The 22,263-nt window shown below is 45.2% G+C and overlaps 1 protein-coding gene across 5 annotated transcripts in view; it reads right to left on the bottom strand.

The window, feature by feature from the left end:
• LOC138582108 (uncharacterized) overlaps nucleotides 1–22,263 on the bottom strand; it is a 673,069-nt gene that overhangs the window by 135,384 nt on the left and 515,422 nt on the right. For all 5 annotated transcript variants that reach the window (XM_069653080.1, XM_069653077.1, XM_069653079.1 and 2 more), the window contains exon 7: nucleotides 7,235–7,297. In XM_069653080.1, coding sequence (XP_069509181.1) covers nucleotides 7,235–7,297 — 63 coding nt within the window. The remainder of the gene's footprint in view (nucleotides 1–7,234; nucleotides 7,298–22,263) is intronic.

Genomic DNA, 22,263 nt, shown 5'->3' with positions numbered 1-22,263 from the left:
TACAGGAAGGCTTTACTGCTGTCCTTTCTGCTGTCCTTTTTCAAGTGCTACTGGCTGTAGGTGGATTCGAATGAGCGTCACGCCGCTAAGAGGATTTGAAGAAAATTGATTAAATAAACATTTCATAGCTGAGAAAGAGTTTCATTACTTGCTTCATAGTAACAGCGTTTCGGGAAGTTTAAACGCGTCACGCTGGTCCGTCCCATCAGAAACACTACCATTTCGCGCGTGCGCATCAGGGTTGTTTTTTCGGTATTGACTAACACTATTTTTACATGCGCAGTGGGATCTGTTTATTGCGGGTTGGCGCATGAGCTCAAAACAAGCGCTGAATTTAAAATAACTGTCGCACATCTGCCCATGTGTCCAAATGAAATACTAAACTAATTTAGTGTAGCACGCATGCACGGAGACTGATGTAATAAGGAAAATGTTCCGCAAGCCTAGGAGGCAGTGCAATCAATTAACAAAGGCTTAATTAAGCAGTTACAGTTGAAAGGACAACAGTAAAACTGTCAAGTAAGCCAGTGAGGTACAGAACCATAGCAGAAAAAGAAAAAGTCTGCCCTTTTTAGTCAAGTTTGGATCTTTGGAGAAGCAGGAAGAAGTCAGGAGAAAAAGAAACAGTTACCAGAGCTTGTGTGACAGTGATAAGATAAGTGGATTTTGTAGTTTCCTTTTTGAACAACTTATGAACCTGTTCTACGGCGCTTGTTATGTGGTAAACAAACTTTAAACATTGTAATTAGTTATTTTCGACCTTGCAATTCTAAACAAGGCCTCTTCATTAGTCGGCAGCTGCCTTAACATGCGCAGTTAACACGCGCGCGCGACTGAACTGGAGCGCCGTTGCCCAATAAGCTAAACAGTTCCCTAAACTGCAGCAGTTTTACAGTTTATTATAATTAAGAAAATAACTAATTACAATGTTTAAAGTTCGTTTACCACATAACAAGCGCCGTAAAACAGGTTCATAAGTTGTTCAAAAAGGAAACTACAAAATCCACTTATCTTATCACTGTCCCACGAGCTCTGGTAACTGTTTCTTTTTCTCCTGACTTCTTCCTGCTTCTCCAAAGATCCAAACGTGTTCATTTCTGCCTCTCATTCACTTCCAGCCAATTAGAAGGCTAGGGGAGCTATCAACACTCTGAACAGCACAGTTAAGGCCTAACCAATTCTCTTGAGTAGCCATTCACTCTTGCTTTCAAATGCACTCTCCATACAACCAAGAAAGCGAGACCTGACAGTTACCCGAGTTCGGAGGACTCCTGGGAACTGGCTTCCTTTGTGCATGCTCCCTTATTGCTTTCCAGATTTCATAGGGCCCATCTGGGTAAACCCGGTTTCCCCGGAACTAAGAGGGGGCATACTGTCATGCATCGCCATTGATTGCTCCTTCACGTTTCGCTACGCTGGGTAGTAGCAGTCTAGTTTCCATCTGTCATGGCCGCCGCTGGGAGGTACTTATTCTAGGTACTCCCAGCGGCCAGCGCGTTGCAACCGCTAGGTCTTTCACCTTTCTCGGTTAACACGCTTCGTGTATTTCTGCTTTTTGTTCCTTTCCGGAACACCCTCTCAAGCCCTCTTCTTTCTGGCGCTGCTGGTCTTCTGCCTTCTTAGCGGGTCTCACTTCCCGCGGCTCTCCCTTCTTTTACCTTCCTGGTTCTCCCGCTCTGGGTCCTTTGTTCTCTTTTTCTGTTTGCTGTCTCGACCGGCTCCTCTATCTACCGGGTACTCTTCTTGTTTCTCGGCCGGTGGCTGACCTCGGGCGGCTCCTCTGCCGCGTCTCCAGCCACTTGCTCTCTTTGACTGCTTCTGCCATTTCAATCTGTTTTCGTCTGCTCACACAGAACCCGACGCAGGGCACATTCTGCTAGTCTGCCTGGTTTTACATATGGACAGTTGCCTTTGGATCTTGCATGTCCTACCTGGAAACTCTTCCTGTTGAAGACTATTTGTTATTCTGCCATCCCGGATTCTACACTTCACCCACTCCAACTGGGTTTTTTCTGCCTTTCTGGCTTTTTCTCCGCCTCAAGCCTGCTCCGGGAAAGGGGCCACAGAGCTACAGCTCACAGGCGGCCACTGTGGTTTCTTTCCGAGGCAGGTCCATTCCTCTCAAAAAAGAAAAGGACACGTTACACGACGACGTCTGGTCCAGGACCGCTCTGAGTAAAGTCACTCAGGTGAGGAGGAAGAGGACAGCCGTAGGTTGGGGGAGGATAAGCAGGTTTTTGAGACAATAAAAACAAGTCGTGTTAAGAAGTTGCAAATGAGAAGGACTGAAACCTAGAGAGTTCACTTCTAGAGCTAAATTGCTGTGCTGAAATATTTATTCTCACTGCCAACCGTAGGTGAGTGGATTCCACAGTGTTGCAATTTGGGACCACTTTTGGTGTAACGACTGTTTATCAAGAGAGGTATTCATCATGGGATCAAGATGTGCCATTGTTTTCCTGCTAGGTGTGATTATCAAATGTGTTGCATTGTGAAGTCATCATGAAGAAAACACAGACAACTGAACTGAAGTTTGGGCTACAAACCTTTATTAAACAGAAAAAGGGGTTGGAAAAAGGCCAGGCTTGCCCTATGCTAAGGCGGGATTTTCCTACCTAAATAAAACTAAGGATAGTCTGCGCCAGGAAGTCCAAAGTAAAAGCCTGTCTGTGTCCAAAACCCATACTTGTCCTCACATCTATTTGTATACAATGGGCCTCATTACAAGTTTGGCGGTAGCCTTGCCATTAAAACCGGCAGGCTGCCGCCAGACTTGCGAAATATTCTGGCACCCCCGAATTGGCAATTACCGGGTCATTACTGCCATGCAAGACCCGGTAATTGCCCATTCGCGGACGCCGAAATGAAATGCTCCCCATTCCCATTTGAGCCCCATAGGGTTCAATGGGAATGGGGAGGTCAGATGCACCGGCACCATTGAGAATGGTGCCGGTGAATCTGACATGCTCTGCTTGCGGGTGCCAGTACGCCCGTCAGGTCAGACCTGGCGGACGGGAAGGCACCCGCGAGCAGAACACGAAGTTTGCCGGTCCAGTAACAACACTACCGGCAAGCTTACCGGTACCATTTTTACCAGACCGGCAAACTTCAAATAAAAGTACAGAGCTTCTTCGAGCTCTTAGTTTGCTAAGGATTTCCCTTCCCCAAAGTTCGAGATAGTTCACAATGCAATAGGGCTCCCTTCCCCAAGCTTTCAAGTCTTTCAACTTTTCCAAAACACGATTCTTTGTAATACTTTCCTGCTCTTCTGTTTTGGTTACCTTTCATCAATTTCACAAAGTACAGTTCCTTAATTTCAGTTCACACCAAATTTCCTTTATATTCAATCACTTGCTTCTTTGCTTGTATTTTAAGTGGGAAACCAGGCTGCTGTGGTCACACCGTATTACTGCGCCAGAAAAAAATTATGCTGGAGACCAAGTCCAATTGCTGTTGTTTGATAAGGAAGTTTAATTGATCTGCCCTATGGATTACACGTGTTTCGGCAAGGTGCCTTTCTCAAATCAGGGCTTATCCAACTTTATTTCTCTTGATCATTACTGGAAGTGTAATAACGGGGATCAATCCCAACTGCAAATATCATTGCCGCGTCCCGCGTTCAAGCGAAGTGTTGCATTGTATTTTAAGTGGCTTTTCTATAGGTAGGTGTCCTCAGTCTATGCGCAGTTGTCAGACCACATGTTCCACCCATTACAGGTCACGCAACCGACACACCTGATTTGCCAAATTCTTCCTCGTATGCACATTGCCACTGTTTGAGCTGCGGCTCTCTGTGGCTTTGCATGTGCCACCGATGAGTCTCTCGCAGCTCGGGCCTCACTCCGAAGCTTTGCCTGGTCACTCTAGTTCCCTTTCTATAGATCGCCACAGGCCTCCAGCTTCTTTCAGTCTAGCTACCTCCGGCATACCCTCTGCATCTAACCCGGGCTCTTGAGCACTCTGTCTGCCCCGCCGCCTTCCAGGAGAGGTCTGCGTTCCTCTAGCAGTCTGTATGTCTGATTCCACAGCTGACCCCATTTTCACTGTTCTTGCTGCTTTTAAACCTCCCGGCAGGTTGATTGGTCCGGAAAGGACTAGACCGCTCATTGCCGGCTTGGTGTCTCCTGGGGTATGTTTTACTGGAAAAATAGGGGAGGGACTGGCAATAGCCCATAAAGGCCTGGGGACGCCCTCAGATTCCTCACAGTATGCATTTAGTAAATTCTTGTTCAGATCTTTTCATGTTTGGTGCATTATGTGTTAAGTTATAAATATGTTAAATACATGTGTAATACAGTTGAAATGTTGGCCCAACTGCTTTTTTGTCTAGCTAACCGTATATGTACATATTTCCATTCAGTGAAGGGAATGTCTTGGGGGGTCTACCAAAAATAAGTAAATGCATTGAATTGTGGCTCTGCAGGAGTCAGAATTTCACTATATGTTATATAGAACCTATTGGCAAAAGGGGTAATCCATCACTCGATCGGGCATCATGATATCTGAATATGACACATGGGCAGATAAAGACTGTCAGGAGTAAGAGGAATTAAGTGCTAATGCATTGATTACTGTCAGATAACCTTCATTACATTGAGCTCTACTATTCCTCATCACAGAATCTGATTCCCTCCCAACGGCCTGGTGGGTGGCAGGGAGGAACAATAGGGGGTCTGGGGATGAAACCCCGCAAACATGTAATAATTGGGAAGAGACCTTTACAATGCCAGTTTCCAATCAAAAGAAAATTGTTCAAAGTAAATCAGACTTTTTCTCTTGAGACCTTTAAAAAACGGTCTTTTCACATAAAACCGAAGATTACTGGTAAGTAATCATCAAATTCTGCTATACTTTCCTGCACCTATGTAGGCTAAAAGTACAATGCTCTGTGCTTGTTTCATATGTTCAGAGATGGCTAGTGGTTGAGGTACCTAATACATGTGGGGAGGGTGGGTGTGTGTGTGTGTGTGTGTACACCTTTCTACTTTGAGTGAATGGCCTTTCAGACTGAAAAAAACAAACAATGCTGTACAGCCCCTATATTTTGGGTTTATGTCTATAGATGAAAATCATGTTAAAGTACATCACCAGGATTCACATAGCAAAGAGTAGAAAAGAGTAGTAGATATGAACAGAACATCGTCAAACATACCTCCTGTGGTTTCCTATCTTTGCAAGGACCTACATTCGGTCCTTGCTACTGGTGGTGTATCAACTAAATCTTCCCAAGTATACTAATTAAAGAAACCCTTTCTTTGGTCTTTAATTCCCCACTAGAAAAACAGGTCTGTACTTCAACCATGGCATATATTATAGGGTGGAAATAACAGTTTGTCATGGCCCCCCCTAGCTGGACATTTTTGGAAAAATGTGTTTAAAGATAAAAAGTTATAAGGAAAACAAAAAAACACTGTTTTCATCCTACTCCCATTCATTTTCCCATGGAGAACAAGGGCATTGCATTTTTTGAACAGCTGGAGCACGAAATCCACTGGATGGATTTGGACCAAATAAGAAACCAATGGGCCTCATTACGAGTCCGGCGGTAGCCGTGCCGGTAAAACCGGCAGGCTGCCACCGGACTCATGCATTTTTCCAGCGCCTGGCTCCACGGAAACACCGGGGTATTACGACCCCGGTGTTCTTTGAAGTCAGTCGCAGGAAAAAAGTTAATCCCCATTCCCATTTGAGTCCCATGGGAATGGGGATGATGGAAACCCTGGCACCTATGATGACGGTGCTGGTGCTTCCCGGAAAGTCTGTGGGTGGCTGCAGTCCCGCCCGCCAGGTCAGGTCTGGCAGGCAGGACGGCAGCCGCCTGCAGACTCGGATTGTGCCGGTCCGGTAACACACTCGCAATGAGGCCCCATGCATTTGAATAATTTTATTGGCTGGTTTCAGGTAAATCTGTCTAATAGTTTTTAAAGTATTTGACAGAGAAGGGGGTGCCCCCTGCTCCCAAACACTTTTATACATCTACCATGGTGCTTTACAGCAGAGAGGATGAGAAGCTTTTTAGAAATGTATTTTTTGCTCAATGCGAGCGATTCCTCCAATAATACTAATGGGAAGCCGGAAATGAAAAGTGCTGAAAATGCTATCTGTAGGAGGAAAAGGGATGTAATTGCATCAGGCTAGACGTGGGGAATTAGGGGTGGTCTGGGGAGGCAATTACAAGTAGCAAATGTGCAGCTTATTGGGGGGAATCTCACAAGATTACTGCAGCAACTCTGCAAGATGCGGGGGGACCAATAAAGGAGGTGGGGAGCATATGGTGAGTGCCTGTGAGGATGGGGAAGTTATTCATTTTTTAAAGTTTTTTCTGTCGTAGCAGGAATAGCCACACAGTTACACTACCACAGTAGCTGGCATAACCTGAATTAATTCCCGAAAATATATTATGGGAATAGGAAGTGAAATTGTTTTTTTAAATTTGCACCTGCAGTGAACACATCTACGAGGCATGGGGTAATAGGTTTTTGCGAAAATATTACTGGTTGGAACATGTACAGTGGCCACGGCCGAATGCCATTGTTAGTGGGCCCCAAAGGAACCTATTGGTGCAGCATGCACAGTTGCCGAAGGCCATGGCTAGAGGGCCCTGAATAAACCAAGGTATAAAACATCCCTTAAAATTTAGTTCAAACTACTTTAGTTGAGAGTTAAAGTGATCAAATTTAATGCAACAAAATCCTTAAAATTCAGAGGATGTGGGAAGTGATGACCATCTTAACTCACCGCCCCCTCCGTTGCAAAGCCCATGAGCACATAAATATTAGAACAGAAGGGATTCACACTGAAATGACATCATGCGGGACATCGAGGGGGGGAAGGCAGCGAGTTTAGATGGTCTTCACTTTTCACATCCGCTAAATGACAAGGATTTTGTTGCGTTTTGAATGTGGTACTTATTGCGTCTGTGCGCGTGTGCATGCGCGCGTCCGAGGACAGGGTTGCTGGAGGATCTGGGTATGCGAGGGAGGAATATGGGAAGGGGATGTGCACTAAGGTGGATGTGCATGAAAATTTCGAATGGTGAAATGACTGAATCTTTTTTTTCTTTTTTTTTAATAAATTTGGGGAGACACCCCCCCACCTTAACTATTACCCTTGACCCACACCACACATATATATTTTTTTAAATATCCCAATATTTCACAAAAAAGATGCAGTCAATTCTTCATTCGAAATTGTATTGACGAACATTTCTGCGGATACCTACTAAGATTCCTACCTCTGTCACTCGGTTTCTTTTGTCCATCCACTTCCTCTCATTCTCTGCCTTCTTGAGCTGTTTCTGAGGGGTGGAGCAAAAAGATATCTCAGCCAATCACAGAGAAGCATCCTCTGGCATATAGAGACTTGTAATATTTATTTTGAAATGATGAACTCTAGGTTTCTGCATATAAAACAGACCCAAATAAGTAAATTTCACATAGGGAGGGACAGAATCAGAAAAGTGGTAGAAACTCATAAATAGGAGCATCAGCTGGAGAGTAGCTGCACTAGCCCACTCTACCTGTTGTAGCAGCACCAACCCATTACCTGCAGGATTTGCACCAGTCCCCCTACTCATACCAGTGGCACCAGCTTGCAAGGAACAACAACATTTTAACCTGTAATTATTAGCATCTTGATATTACATATTATGAATTATACTGCCATTTACTATTTGGGCAATGAATTGTGTTTCGAAACAATTGATAACATTTTGGGACAACAATGAATATCTGTAATAGGATCTTCTCCAAAATGTGGGCAGGAAACCCACAATGCCCCACATATAAGTGCAATGTTCACATTGGCTCAGCTTCTAAAGTGCTCCCTGTTGTAAATCCTGTGGCGCAAGGTAGCACTCCTACCCGTGCACATCTAAGTTATCTGGCCCAATTACAGCATTACCACTGGTAATGGTAGTGTTTTTCCTGGAATACCACTGGTGGTATTCTAGAAAATCCACTTGGCATATCATATCGAGGGTGGAAAGTGATAGGGTACAAAAGTGGTTCAGACTATTACTGTACATGTTGTTATGCTCAAAAGGGTCAATTCGGATCCTTTTATGCATTATGTGGTAAAAGTGGTGAGAGGGGGAGGCAAGGAGGCCTTGTGGTATTCACTAATGACTAGACACAGAAGATATAGTTTGCACTCTTTATTGTTACCAACAAGAAAGTTAACATAAAAGTCAAAGTAGCAAACATAAAAGTCTCAGCACCAGCTAAAAAAAAGTCTCCCACCCTGTATGCCAAGTCCTCTTGTCCCTGGGATGTGGCCACTCCTTGAGAGCTATCTAGATGCAGGCTGTCCTGGGTCCTCTACCTGTGGTTATCTAGCACCAAGCACCCTATAGATGTCCAGACCTGAATCAGCTGACTCAGACCTGAGTCCGCGTTTGATGTGCCGCTGTGTCATCTCCAGAAGCTGTAGGTATAATTCAAGGTTCCCTGTGATTTTAACGTACTGAAAATACCCCAAAAATACTGTTCTCTTTTTTGTTTAGTTTGGGGGGCGGGTCCCCGCTAGGCCTCCCATTTCCCCTGGCTTATAACCCAACCCCAAACCCAACCCCAAACCCCTCCCCAACCGATGTAATCCTTTACCCCATACATACCGTCTTGTTCCTCCTCCCACTGCCTCGGTCTGGTCTAGGGCCAATCTGCCCCAGCAGCACCTTCCGACTCTTACTGTCTTTGTCAACTCCTCTTCCAGCAGTTAGGACAGTCAGACATTGTTTTCATGCGAGACAGGATAAGACCACATTGTAAAGCACACCCCACAAGCAGTGTCACCCTTGGCAGGGCTGGAACCGGTTATGGATGGGAACTCTAAGCCCCAGGCTTCCCCACCCATGGGTATCCACGCACAGAATGCAAGTTACGCCACCTCTGGATTCTTCACAGAAAGATGCAGATACTACATAAGAAACTCAGACTGATGGCATAGTCCTTGACAGTGAGTTTAGACTTGTGTTGCTCTAGCATTTCATTGACCTAATTTTGCTTTCCTGTTACTGACTCCTTGTTTACTTTTCAGAAATGAATTCTGGTTTTCCTCTTACTTGCACCAGTTCTTGGCTATTGGCCTGGTTATACAACCTCTTATACAACCTCCACTCTCTTCTTTGTACTGCCTTCTCTACTACCCCTTTGGTGCTCTACTCTTTGGCTCATGGCTGCATTGCCGGCATATATATTCCTGATCCTTCCCATTTGTTTATAGGGGTATTGTTATTGGCTCTGGCTGGGATACCAGTGGTATGCTAAAACTACTCCATGGTGAATATTTTCAGTGTGATTTCAAGGGTCCCAGGTTTCTGTCCCCGAAATCCTTCCAAATGTCTTTACACAGTGTGTCTCCTGTAAAACCTAATATGACTACCTGTTATCATCTGCTCCAACAATCTCCTTATTGCCATCATAGTGCAGCACTGGTTCATGTTGTACTCTTTGACTCTTTCGAACTCCACGCAGAAGGATTATCCTTGTACCCTAGAACATTTTGGGATCTGTGTGAGCCGTCTTTCCTTGGAATATTTCTTGGATGCTCCTGGAACTTGTATTCATTTTAGGGGTAACCTTGTGTCCCCACTTTTCTCTGGCCTAGAGATTCTTGAGACAAACAAACTTTTTGTTTCTCGCAGGAAAGATGTTGAGCACTGATATTGAGTCAGAGGGCTGGATAGCTTTTTGTTTAACAGACTTTAAGCTGCTGACAGATAGATATGCTAATAGTAGGCATTAACAGTGGAAGCCCAGAGAGTATAAAATGGGCTTTGTTAGTAAGGCACAGGAGATTTTGGCTGTGAGTGAACCCGAAGAGAGCTGGCAAGAAGATAGGAGGCAGACAGGAGTCTTGAACAGGGAAAAGCATTGGAGTCTAAAACGAGGGCAGGGGTCAACTCCCTCCTTTTTTCCTGGCTGGATTTTAAAGCCACTAAACTCTGATACTTGGCTGTTTTTAGGCATTTAAGTCACCAGAGGACTCTGCCTGTTGACCTTTGTGCAGAACTATTAGATTATGACTGACCTGTATGGGGAATATTATTTATTTTTCCACCAAAGGTAAAAAAGCTCACAACCTCAATTCTAATTGGCTGGCACCATGGTTAATCCCAATCCAGACAAGATCCAAATAGTTATAGGCCCATCTCTTCTGCTCGATGTCCCAGGGAAATTGTTTGGTCGGCTACTGTTGGGCAAATTACAGGAATGGGTAAAGAGCAAAAATCTAATTGATCCCCTGCAAACAGGTTTTGTAAAATGCCTGGGAACCATCCCAAATACAATAACATTGACAATGATTAAAGCCCAGCAGGTGAAATGCAAGCAACCCCTGTATATGGGGTTTATTGATTTCAGAGCCGCGTTTGACTCAGTTGACAGAGCTCGGATCTTCCAAAAACTGGTTGAGTATGGCTGCCTGCACTGTCTCCTGTCATTAATTATTATGTTCCACTTGAAAACATCAATGAGAGTGCGTATTAGCCTTGATGGGAGGCTATCACCAGAAATCGGGACCCATCGTGGGCTAAAACAAGGCTGTGCACTGGCAGCGTTTCTATTTCATTTTTTCATTTTAGATCTGGGCCTTGAATTTGCAAACTGTAACGGTGATGCTCCGAGGATTGGTGTTCAGCAAATCCCTTATCTGCTATATGCGGACGACCAGTGTTACTCTCACAAACGTCACAAGGTCTTCAACGCATGTTGAAGCGGTTAGGAGAGTATGTTAAAACAAATAACCTAATGATCAATGTCTCCAAATCCCAAATCCGAAGTTGCTCAGCTACTGTGTGCCGCAAGAACAGTGCCCTTGCCCTATCTTGGACACTACAAGACATTAAATTATTAAGAGTGTCGACATACAAATATTTGGGGACTGACATAACTAATAGGAAAAACAAACCTGCCAAGGCAGCTGCTGTTGGGAACAAATTGCAGCACTTAATTTCGCAGTCTAGAATTCTAATAACCAGATTTGGGAAATTCTCCCTGAAGCATGTGGTGTCCTTCTATAAAATGAAGGTATTGCCAATCATGCTATATGGTGTGGAGGGCAGGCTGCTTGACAAATGTCATTATTGGGAGGTGCTGGAAGGAAAGTATTGGAAACATATACTAACTCCACCCAATGCAGTACCAATTGCTTTAATCCGCCATGAATTGGGGTCATTATCCATTCGTGTTCACGCATTGTGGAGACAATGTGCTTTCTTACGCAAATGCCTGATGGGAATAAATAGCAGAACTATTCTAGAAATAACTGGCTATAACCTGTTAAAATCTAGGAATGTATTCCCGAAGGCATGGCGGAATAATGTGTTTGATCAACTGGCAAAGGCGGATGTGTCCCTCGACTTGCTGATCTCAAACCCCGACCGTGCGAAAGAAAAACACTTTCAAGCGGACTGGGCTAGAAATTTAGCAAAGTACACTCAGTATAAAGATTTTGATATCTGGTTATTTGGAATAAAGAGATATGGAACGATGGCCCCGTATTTGGTGAAATGTCCGTGACTGAAAGTGCGGGCGGATTTCCTAAGGTTCAGACTGAATCTAGGGGAGACCCGTGATGTTCTGTGTAGGCAGAAACTGATCCCTATGGAATGTAATTATTGTAGATACTGTTTATCAATAGAAAAAAGGGAAACCCTCCAACATCTGCTAGTAGAATGTGGAGCTCTGAAGAATGCAGGGTCAAGATACCTTGATAATGTGTTTACAATCCACACGGAGGCGACAGACGATCATTTATGGCAAATGTTGTTTTCTAATCCGAGGGAAAGGGTACAGTTAGCAATAGTGCAGTTCTTAAATATGGTACTACCTCGAGTCAAGGATACTCTTAAGGGCACAGGGCCAAAGATGGAGACCATTCCTAGTGGCTCAATCAGTATTTGTAATGCCATGAGCTATGTATGTCAAAGGCTTATGCGAGAATGGTAATGGTATAGTGTGGTAATTGTATATTGTATGTTGTTATAGATGCCTTTAGGCAAATATATTGACAAATGTTACCTGTGCCCTAGTGTGATTATGGATATTAATGTGATTTTATATTTTGTAATTATGTTTTACTATTGCAGTTTGTATATTGGATCGATAGACTCGTAGACTTTTTGAAGTATTTTGTCCTATTTTGTATGCTTTTTGATGAAAAGACAAGTGTGTTTTCTATTGGTGGTTTTTGATATTTTACAGCATTTCTTGGCATTTTTCTTGGATTGTGTAAACCACTTCAGGCATCCTGTCTTCTCTAAGCCCACATCTACCTACCCTCTACAGATAGTGAGTATGAAAGGGTTTTGTTGTATCCTCCATTGATATCACATTGGGAAATGTGCTGATGTATGGAAAGGGCAAGTGATTCTTTAGAATTGTTCTAACAAGATTGGTGAGATTGCCTAGTGAGTCCTGGAGAGGCAGGTAGTTGTTGTTTGAGGTGATCATGATATCTTGGAGAAGGTTGACCAGTCTTAACTCTTGAGTAGATTCATTGATGACTTTTGCATTTTAAGTGTGTTGTGCACAGTGATCATTATGGTAGCAATGTTTCTTTGCTACTTATTTCTCATTTGTCAATATCTTTGCCTCGGCTAAAGGCATCTACAACAACATACAATTAAAAGATGTACTTTATACATGAGGCCATAAGAAGCATTCATTGAGTGTTCATTACTGAGTGTTTTGCCAGAAGCATTCGAACATGAACATTAAGTGTGGGGCATCTATTTGAATATTGAGTATTGATGTGTTATATATGGTACTTGTCTTTTAATACACTTATGAAGGGTTACTCGAAGGTCTGAGCAGTGGACTATCAATAAAATATAATGGGCCTCATTATGACCCTGCCGGTCCGGTAACAACAGTGCCGGTAGGCTTACCGACACCGTTGTTACCGGACCGGCAGAGTACGAGTTTGCAGGCAGGATGCCCTCCCGCCCGCCAGGTGTGACCTGGTGGGTGGAACGGCACCCACCCGCAGACTTTGACGGATGCACCAGCGCTGTTGCACACAGTGCTGGTGCATTCGTCCTCCTCATTCCCATTAAGTCCTATGGGACTCGAATGGGAATGGGGAGGAACATTTTCCGGCTCCCGGCTTCAGGGACCACCGAGGCTGTAATGCCCCGGTGATTCCCCATTGCCAAGCGCGGAAAAAAACACGACTCAGGCAGCAGCCTGCCGTTTTTACTGGCACGGCTACCGCCGGAGTCGTAATGAGGCCCAATGTGAGATTAGTAAGCCTCTCCTGTGCTTATGAATGAGAGCAGTCACTCACTGCAGGGGGTTGTTGTTTACTCTACTTACTGATGCACGGTGCACAGTGACAGGTACGTGCTTTTCGTTACCCCTACTCCAACCACAGCCCCTGCTCTGGAGGTCGTGGGTGATAAACATCACATCATGTTTGGTGACCACAGCAGGACATTGCTCATCCACTCCTCCACCCTAATAATATTCTCCCTACTTAGCTACCCAAGAGGAACTAAGGGGGCTGTTACATACCTGGTGTTACAAAGAATAACACATTCTAGTGAAGAGCAGGGTGTCTTTTCAAGCAAATACTCTTAATAGCTATCTAGCTAAAAGATATTAGAATGGATAACCTACACCTTGATGTCCCTATACCTGTAAACTGCCACTGCGAGGTAACCAAGTGGATACAGGAAGGAAGTGTTGGAGATGTCAACACCGACATTACAGTGGCAGTGCCTGGAGGATTGCCAGGGGAAACCCTGTTTACATGAGGATGCCTTGCGTGAAGCCAGGAGACTTGTTTGAAACCCTATGCATTAGGAGGGATCTAGATCAAATAGAGTACACACACCATGGTAGACCACCGGAACTGGTTTCAAGGGTGCTTGACAAATCCCACAAGGGCTACACATGGTCCTTTACCTATGGAAAGGTTAACCTTGGAACACTTCATGGGAGCACTATGACATTCTGATAAGATGTTAGGACATTGTCCACACTCAAGCTGTAGAATATAGAGCTTTGTGAGCTGCTCCGGCAGCAACAGGACCAGTAATAGCAGGGGAGGAAGGACCACTTCCCATTTCAGACACTCAAAGCCTTATTGGGCACCTGCCCCACAAGGCAGGAGGAAACCCCTATATGGTATTCCACTAAGCTGAGTCAGCTAGAGGCAGCCTTCTGGAAGGGTACAGAAGTAGGGCACAGGCACAAAGGTGGCATTTTTTGCCACCAGTTCTTGCCAACAGAAAGGTTTCCGATGTCTCGGGTGGTCAAAACGATAAAAGAAATGTTCCAAAATGTATTACTCCAAGGATTAGGGGTAAACTCCTTTCTCCTGTATTCCTCCGGGTTCTACTTTAGGAGTTCATCGCCTCCTTATGTGGTTTATTTTCCCTTTCTTTTTTCCTTGGCTCCCACACCCTGTATCTTCTTGAATGAACTTCACTGTATTATTAGGTTTTCATAAGAGTGTGAGTCCCATACTCGCAATACTGTATCTTTTGCTTTCAGTGTCTCGGATCCTCTTATTCTCAGGTTCTCATATGGGTGCGGGTCCCAGACTCGCAATGCATGGTCGCAATAGCTTGGTTTACTCTCCTGCCAAGCATCTGCTTTCTTTGGACTGCCTCTGTTTCTCTCAGGGTTCCAGACCCTCTGTGGCTCTCACATGGGTGCAGGTACCAGATTTGCAATGCTCTGTTGCAATAGCTTGGTTTACTCTTGTGCCAAGCAAATGCTCCCTGCAGTGAACGGAGGATAGCACAGGGGCAAGGTGCTGGTCTTGGAAGCAAGACCACGCAGAGCAACAGAGGTTTGAAGCCTGGATCCACGCTTAGAAACCAAACTCAGGTACGGTATTAGGCGCGTTATAAAAAACCAATAGAATTACAAAATAAAGTACTGTCTCTGTTTCTCTCAGGGTTCTAGACCCTCTCTGGCTCTAATATGGGTGTTGGTCCCAAACTTGCAATGCGCTGTTGTAATAGCTTGGTTTATTCTCTTGCCAAGCATATGCTTCCCATTGTACTGTCTCTGTTTCTCCCAGGGTCCCAGACTCTTATCCCATGTTCTACAGTTCTTCCTTGATTCTTCTGAGACCTCCAGCACCCCTCGGCATGCCAGCGTACCTGTTTGACTACTAGCTGTACTGGGACTGGTGGGGATTTCCTTCCTGGGTGGTGATTCTTCTGGTAGGATATTTTGGTGCACATTATTTCCCTTAACTTAGTCTACAGGAACATTTCCCAAGGCAAGATGGAGGGGCTACCCTGAAGCAGTGATTGGTTGAGGCAGGCTGCTGGACTCTCTCTGAACATTCTAAACTGCCTTTCATACAAGACTTCAGACAGGAAGATTTAGGTGATCTTAGTTCTTCGAAATGTAGGCCTTTCAAAGTACTTAGTCAAAGAAGGTTTCCAGATTGAAGCGGTGAGCAGATTTGAGAACTCTACGAAGGACAGCAGAAGCTATGTGGTAGGAGCCCTGCAAAGGAAATACAGAGATACGAAGTGACTTTACTGTTCAGAAGCAACAACGCTCTCTGATGATTACAGTGTTGGACTTTGTAAATATATATTTTTTTAAAGCAAGGCTCTAAAGATTACTTCAGCATAACTGCGCTTAACTTGAAATCTGTTGATTCCGGTGAGGCAATCGATGAAACTGTTTGGTGTGCGTGCACTCCGATCTGAGGCACAGATGGATCTAGTTACGAGGCATGCTCCTGGCGGGGACATTAACTTTAGCCTACACAGTGGACAATCCCTTGGGTTTCTAAATAAACTTTAATATGTGCACTCTGAGCTGAGATACTACCTGCTCAGTCTCAGTCACGTGCAATGATGAAACTCTGTAAGGACACACAGTAGTGTCTCAGATGTGCTCTGCAGTGTCATTGAGTGCATCTCAGCAACGTGAGACTTGGAATGCAGAGTTTCACTGCCTCATTAAACGAAGAAGCAGTTTAAAAGGTTTTAAATTTCACATTGAACAAGTGAGCCAAGAGAATCTAGTTTCCTTAAGTGTAATTAAAGAGTGATACCCAACTAAGGAAGTTTTCTCTTTTTTCTGGAAGATTGCTAGTTTTTAACCTTTAGGTAATTAGTTGGGGACAGTTTAGTTATCTTATGATGTTCTCTTCTGCAAAAAATGTATTATAAAACTGAACTGACATCTTGTTAAAGTTTTCCTGAAAAAATGTTTTGAGACAACAAAAAGGAAGACATTTCTATTGAAAGTCAATCCTTGCCAACCTTTGCAGAGGGTAAACAGGTAATTTGGGTGTGGTTGAATTTGAGGGAATTAAGTGTTGTGAGTAATGAAACTGAAAACGTATGTCTACTAATGTGTTCTTTATTTTGCTGCACATTTCACATGAAGGTTAGAAGCAAGAAGTCTTTTTTTATCCACTTCCCCCTCCCCTCAGAGCATTATGAATTCAGCTGTTTTTAGCCACTTGTTCAGGGAACACCTTGGAGGGTCTGTGCGGATGCGGATAGTCAGAAGGCCAGAATCTGACCGTGAGCACCAGTGCTTCAATCTGAGGCTCCGGCAGCATTCAGGCATTCTCTCCGGTTGGTGGCGTCTCCGTCAGTCAATTCTTCTTCCTCAGGCTGGACCTTCTGTCTCCAGCCAGCTTTGGGTTACCCTTCTTGTCGGTGGATTCCCCGCCAGTCAGGAGAGTTGGCTTGGGGAAAGAGGGAGGGTCTAACAAAGTGCAGGTATAACACATTCTCTGGGAAGGGCTGTCCCTAATCCCATAAGGGGCTTCCTCTCTCATGTGATCCTGTCCCAGTGCACCACTATCAGGGGGACTATCGTACTGTGGATGCATCACCCTGGTCCCATGGGAAAGGTCTCTCCCTAGGGGAGAAGGGAGGACATCCACAGATTCATCACACTACCCTCAGGTCACTCAGCAGAGACATAGGGCTATAGCAATTATAATACCAGTAGATTGTAATCCTCCAATGGAACACTGTGATAGTTGAGATTCAGAGTACAGTCGGTTGTACCTTCATCTAATTGGGACTCCTTTGATTACAGCACTAACCTCCATTCTGGGAGAGATATTGAACTCCCAGGGAGCAGAAGCAGCAATGAGTTTAAGGCTGGCAATAGCTGCAAGCAATTATTCCAAGATAGAAGGAGAAATCATGCCCCGCATAAAAGGTCAGTCAGTGAGACTAGAAGTGTGCAGACATCTAGCAATATTGTCCAGTGACCAGGAAAGGAAACTCCAGTTTGGTCACATTGTAACAGCTTCTTACAGGTCTCTAGGCAGAGATCACATGGGTAGATCCTGGTCCCAAAGGAACAAGCCCTGAGAACCACAGAAAAAGTCTCTCCTTGAACATCAAACCAGTCTGTAAACCAAAAAAATAAACACCCTTAAAAATAAACACCCTTGGACTTGCTATCAGAGTCAGCGTGGTTCTTTGTGGCAGGCCACTCTGTCACATGTCTCAGAAGTGGGATGCTTTAGGCCATGATACAGAGGTAAACCCACATCCAAATGTTGCGAATCAAAGTTTAACCACTACAGCTCGAGTCCCCACGCGGGTAACCCTGGGCCGCTGGATGTGATCTCTATGGGGACCAAGAGGTCATCATACCCCCGAAGAGTCAAGGTTTGGTCCGTACCAGAATAGAGATGGAGTTACTGGAGGGGACCTATGGGAGATTTACCTCAAAGTCCGCCCTGGATCTGAAACATTCCCTCAAGGTAGGGGCATGAGCGATCGATTGGGACTATCGTGGGGGATCAAGGTCTTTCTACAGAACATTGGGAATACTTCCCAGGTCATCAAACAAGGACAACCCATAACACAACCGATTTGTTTGTCCCAGAAATCATGGAGGTCGGAACATTGGACAGTGCATAACATGGAGAAGCTGGATTTGGTGAAATGTCTGAGCTGCAAGAGGCCCCGGAGAGCTCCAACGATACCCCAGGACCTGCTTCCGCCCAATTAACAGAAGCACAAAGGACTGACCCCCTCTTGGAACAAGCACGATGAAACCTGGTATCCCAGGAGGAGAGTCGCTCTCTAAAGACCCCTCACTTCATAGAGAAGAATGGGCTCTTATATAGAGTCAATGCTAACCCTTGAGGGGAGAGAATTAATTAGCATAAACTCCTGGTTCCACACCAGTGTCGGAAAGCAGTTTTGGAATTGGCGCATTCAGATTTGACAGTGGGCCATTTGGGATTAGAGAAGACCTTGAAATCACTTCTCAGCCGGATCTACTGGCCCGGGATCTAGACAGAAGTTAAACAGCGCCTGTTGTGTAGTGTGTGAGATCCTGACAGAGCAAGGGACCAGCTTCATGTCAAAATTGAAGGAACTCATGAAGCTAAAAACCCTGAAAACATCTGTAAACCACCCACAAATCGACAGATTGGTCGAATGATTCAGTTAAACGCTGAAACATTCTCCGGAATCTAGTCAATGAAGATTTGGGATTTTTCCTTGTCATGATAATAACCCAATCCCCAAACGGGGTTCTCTCAGTTTGAACTACTGTATGGTTGGAATTCTCAAAAACATCCTCGAAATCCTCTGTAAAGAATGGGAAGGCCCTCACAGAGAACAGAAGAGTGATCATCCCCTCATCAGAAACACCCTAGAATATATAGGAATGGTGCGAGAATTAGTCAAAACACATCTCCAGACCGCCCAAACAAGACAAGAGCAAGCTTACAACCAAGGTGCAAGACTGCAAACATTTCAGATCGTAGACCAGGTAATGGTTTTGTTACCAACCACCCAAAACAAGCTGCTGGTGCGGTGGCATAGACCCTTTACCATCATGAATGGAATAGGTTTCCACACTAACCTCTAAGCTACAATAGGCAGATAGGCACAAACCTTCCCCATTATACCACATCAATAAGTTAAAAGCTGGGCATGAGAACGGTAATCCCCAGCTACTGCTATGTATGCAAACACCAGGACAACTCCACTACCCACATAAATACACAGAGTAACCATTGCGACTGGCCTGCGGATCAAAGAATATCAGGTGCTCTTACAATCGATTCAGAAATATTCAGATGTGTTTTCACTACGGCCGGGAAGGGTACAAGGGATTACCCATCAGATATTCACTCCACCGGGTAGAGTGATCTGCCTAAAACCCTATTGACTGCCTGAAGCTCAGAAACAGATCATATGAGCAGAACTCCAAGAAATGCTGGTGTTAGGTGTAATTGAGAGGTCCTACAGCGAGTGATCATCACTGATCGTGCTTGTTCCGAAACTGGATCAAACATGGATATTTATTATCGACTTAAACGTACTTAATGAGATCTCCTGTTTTGATGCGTACCCCATGCCAAGAATTGACAAACTCGTAGAACACCCTCAAGCCCTCCACTGTCACACCGCTTGAGAACAAGGTAAGCCATTGGTAGGGTAAGTGGCCAATCCAGAGAGGGGGAGGGATATATAAGAGGGAGCTTGGGAGTTGTTTGGTGTGGGCTGTAGTTGGGTGAGGACCGGCGGTGGAGGACGTCCAAGAAACCAGAGGAGGTGAGAGCAACTGAAGTGCAGAGAATATTGTTAAGGAGGAGGTCTGTGGAGTGTTGTAAGGGGAGAGTGTGAGTAGTAGAGGTAGAGTAGGAGTAGTGGTAGTTGGGAAGAAGTAAAGTAAGCAGTGGGAGTAGCAGGTGAAGGAGATAAGACGTAGAGTGGTAATTGGCAGTAGAGAGGTGAACAGGGCACCATATCCCTCGGTGTGCTAAAGGAGTAAGGGTAACCGGCAGTAGCAGAATAGGAACAGTAGTAAACAGGGAGTGGGTAGAGTGAGAGGGGAAGTAGGAGCTGTTATTGGTATAGAGGGAGAAGAAGCGGGAGAAGAGACAATAAGAGAGACAGATGAGTAGTTAGAGGTATGCATTTTTAGTAAGAAACAGGAATAGGTAAGGTCTTCTTGCCTCACGGCTATCAAAAACTGGATGTCATCCCATTTTCTCTCCCTCAACACTGACAAGACTGAAGTCCTTTTCCTTCCTTCTAACACGGTTCCCCCTAACCCCCTTTCATCTACTTTCCCCCTTCCAATCTCCCCATGTCTACTCATGCTCGCAACCTAGATCTCCACTTTGACTCCTCCCTCTCCTTTTCCCACCATATTTCTCTCACCTCTCACGCCACCATCTCTTCAATATCCGCTCTTTCCTCACCTTCCATGCCTCTAAACTCTTCTCTCGTCTCTTCTACTGCTCTTCTCTTCTTTTTGGATTCCCTGCCTCTCACCTAGCCCCCCTTAAATCCCTCTACCACTCCTCTATCCGTACCCTTTGTCTCCTTGCTCCTCGAAACTCCATTTCCTCCTTGCTCTCTTACCTTGGCTGGCTTCCCTTCCACTCCCAACTTAAATTCCAATTCCTCTGTCTTGTTTTCAAATCTCTCCATGACCTCACCCCCCTTATCTTTCTTCTCTCCTCTCAATTTACACTCCCTCCCGTTCTCTTCGCTCGGTTGATCTCTTCTTACTTACCGTGCCCCCGTCCCCATGCGCCTCTTCACGCTTCCGTTCCTTTCAGCTCTTGGCCCCCCTAAATTGGAACTCCTTACCTCTCTCTATCCGCTCCATCCCCACCTAACCCTCCTTCCGCACCTCCCTGAAATCTCTTCTTCTCCACTCCCCCTGATCGCCTTCCCTAGCTCCACTCCTCTCCTACTTCCCTTTTCTCCATCCTTCCCACCTTCCTACCCTTTCCCTCCTCCTATCCCCCTTCAAAATGTCTTCCTTCCTCTCACTACCTCCTCTTTTTCCTTCCTCCTTACCTTTATCTCACCTTCTTCCATCTAGGTAAATTGTTCTACATATTGTTTCATTAGTTTGTTTCATGATTGTAAATATGCTTCTTTCATTATTCTTGTATCTTGTTGTTATATTGTACAGCGCTTTGGATTAAGGTGCTATATAAACCTAATAAACAAAAACATAATAAACATAACCTGTTCACTTTCGCATGGTGTCTACACTTCACTGTGCCCTGCATTCCTGTGGTAAACTAGGGCTTTTTTCTCCCCTCGCAGGATTCTCAAACTTAGGTGGCCTCTCCACTGGGTACCTAATACATAATGCGCATTACTGTGTTTACTGTGTTCTGCAATTTGTGGTAAACTAGGGCTTTTTCTCCCCTCGCATGATTCTCAAACTAAGGTGGCATCTCCACTGGGTACCTAATACAAAATACGCATTACTGTGTTTACTGTGTTCTGCAATTTGTGGTAAACTAGGGCTTTTTCTCCCCTCGCAGGATTCTCAAACTAAGGTGGCCTCTCCACTGGGTACCTAATGCGCACTTACTATGTGTACTGTTGTTCTGAAATGTGGTAAACTAGGGCTTGCCCCTCACTCCCTGTTCGCTTACTCTCGTCTGTCTTCCCCCCCTCCCTCCTATTCCATGGTGCTCTCTATCTCGCCTAGCTTCTCCATTGACTATCCTGCTCTCCTCACTAAATCTGCTAGGAAAAAGTTTAAAAAGACATCCTGGTCTCCAACCCAGGCCTCCCTATCGCTGACACCTACACTAGTGCCTCCTCCAAGGAAACTCTCACCGACATCCTCTTTTCCGTGCCTTCTCCTGACCTATGGACCCTTCATATGGTCTCTGTGCTCTCTCCTTTCTCCTCTTCTCCCATTAATGGTGGCACCCGTTGGGATGTCCTCTTGGCCTCCTTCCATTCCTCTAAGGTCATTATTAATGTCTATGCTAATGGGACCGTCTTGGTCCAAGGCCCTCAGGCCCTCAGGCCAACCTTCACCTCTTTGATAGACGCTTCCCGCGCCTCATCAACTTCCTTTCCTCCCCTGCTGTCCCCCCTCCTCTGTCCTCGGCTACCTTGCCTCCACCCTCCCTCCCTGCCCCCTCTTGTGCTCCCTCACCTCCGCAGGGCGTACCTCTGATCTGTACCCCTCCCCGGAAGTCCTTTAAGGTTGGCAACCTTCTCCACATTGCCACACTTAACTCTCGCTCTGCCGTCAAACATTTCTCTAACATCTGTCGCCTTCTTGAGGAACTAGACCTTCACGTCCTCGGTCTCACCGAGACATGGTTCACGGCCAGCTCTGTCACCAGCTCGTGCTGGGGGGGTGTGTGTAACGCTCACCTGATTCCCACGGAGGCGCAGGTCTGGCTTCGAGTGCTGATGCTTCTTCAATGGTGAAGCGCAGGACTCTGAAGATGGACAGGAAGGGCCCTCTACTCTGGCTTCTCCGGCTCGCAGGAATATTCCCCTGTGCGTGAAAAGGGAGTATT

This window comes from Ambystoma mexicanum, chromosome 3q (genome assembly GCF_040938575.1).
Source record: "Ambystoma mexicanum isolate Mex_15411 chromosome 3q, UKY_AmexF1_1, whole genome shotgun sequence".
NCBI classification, from domain to species: domain Eukaryota; kingdom Metazoa; phylum Chordata; class Amphibia; order Caudata; family Ambystomatidae; genus Ambystoma; species Ambystoma mexicanum.
This window is presented reverse-complemented; position numbering and strand designations above follow the sequence as displayed.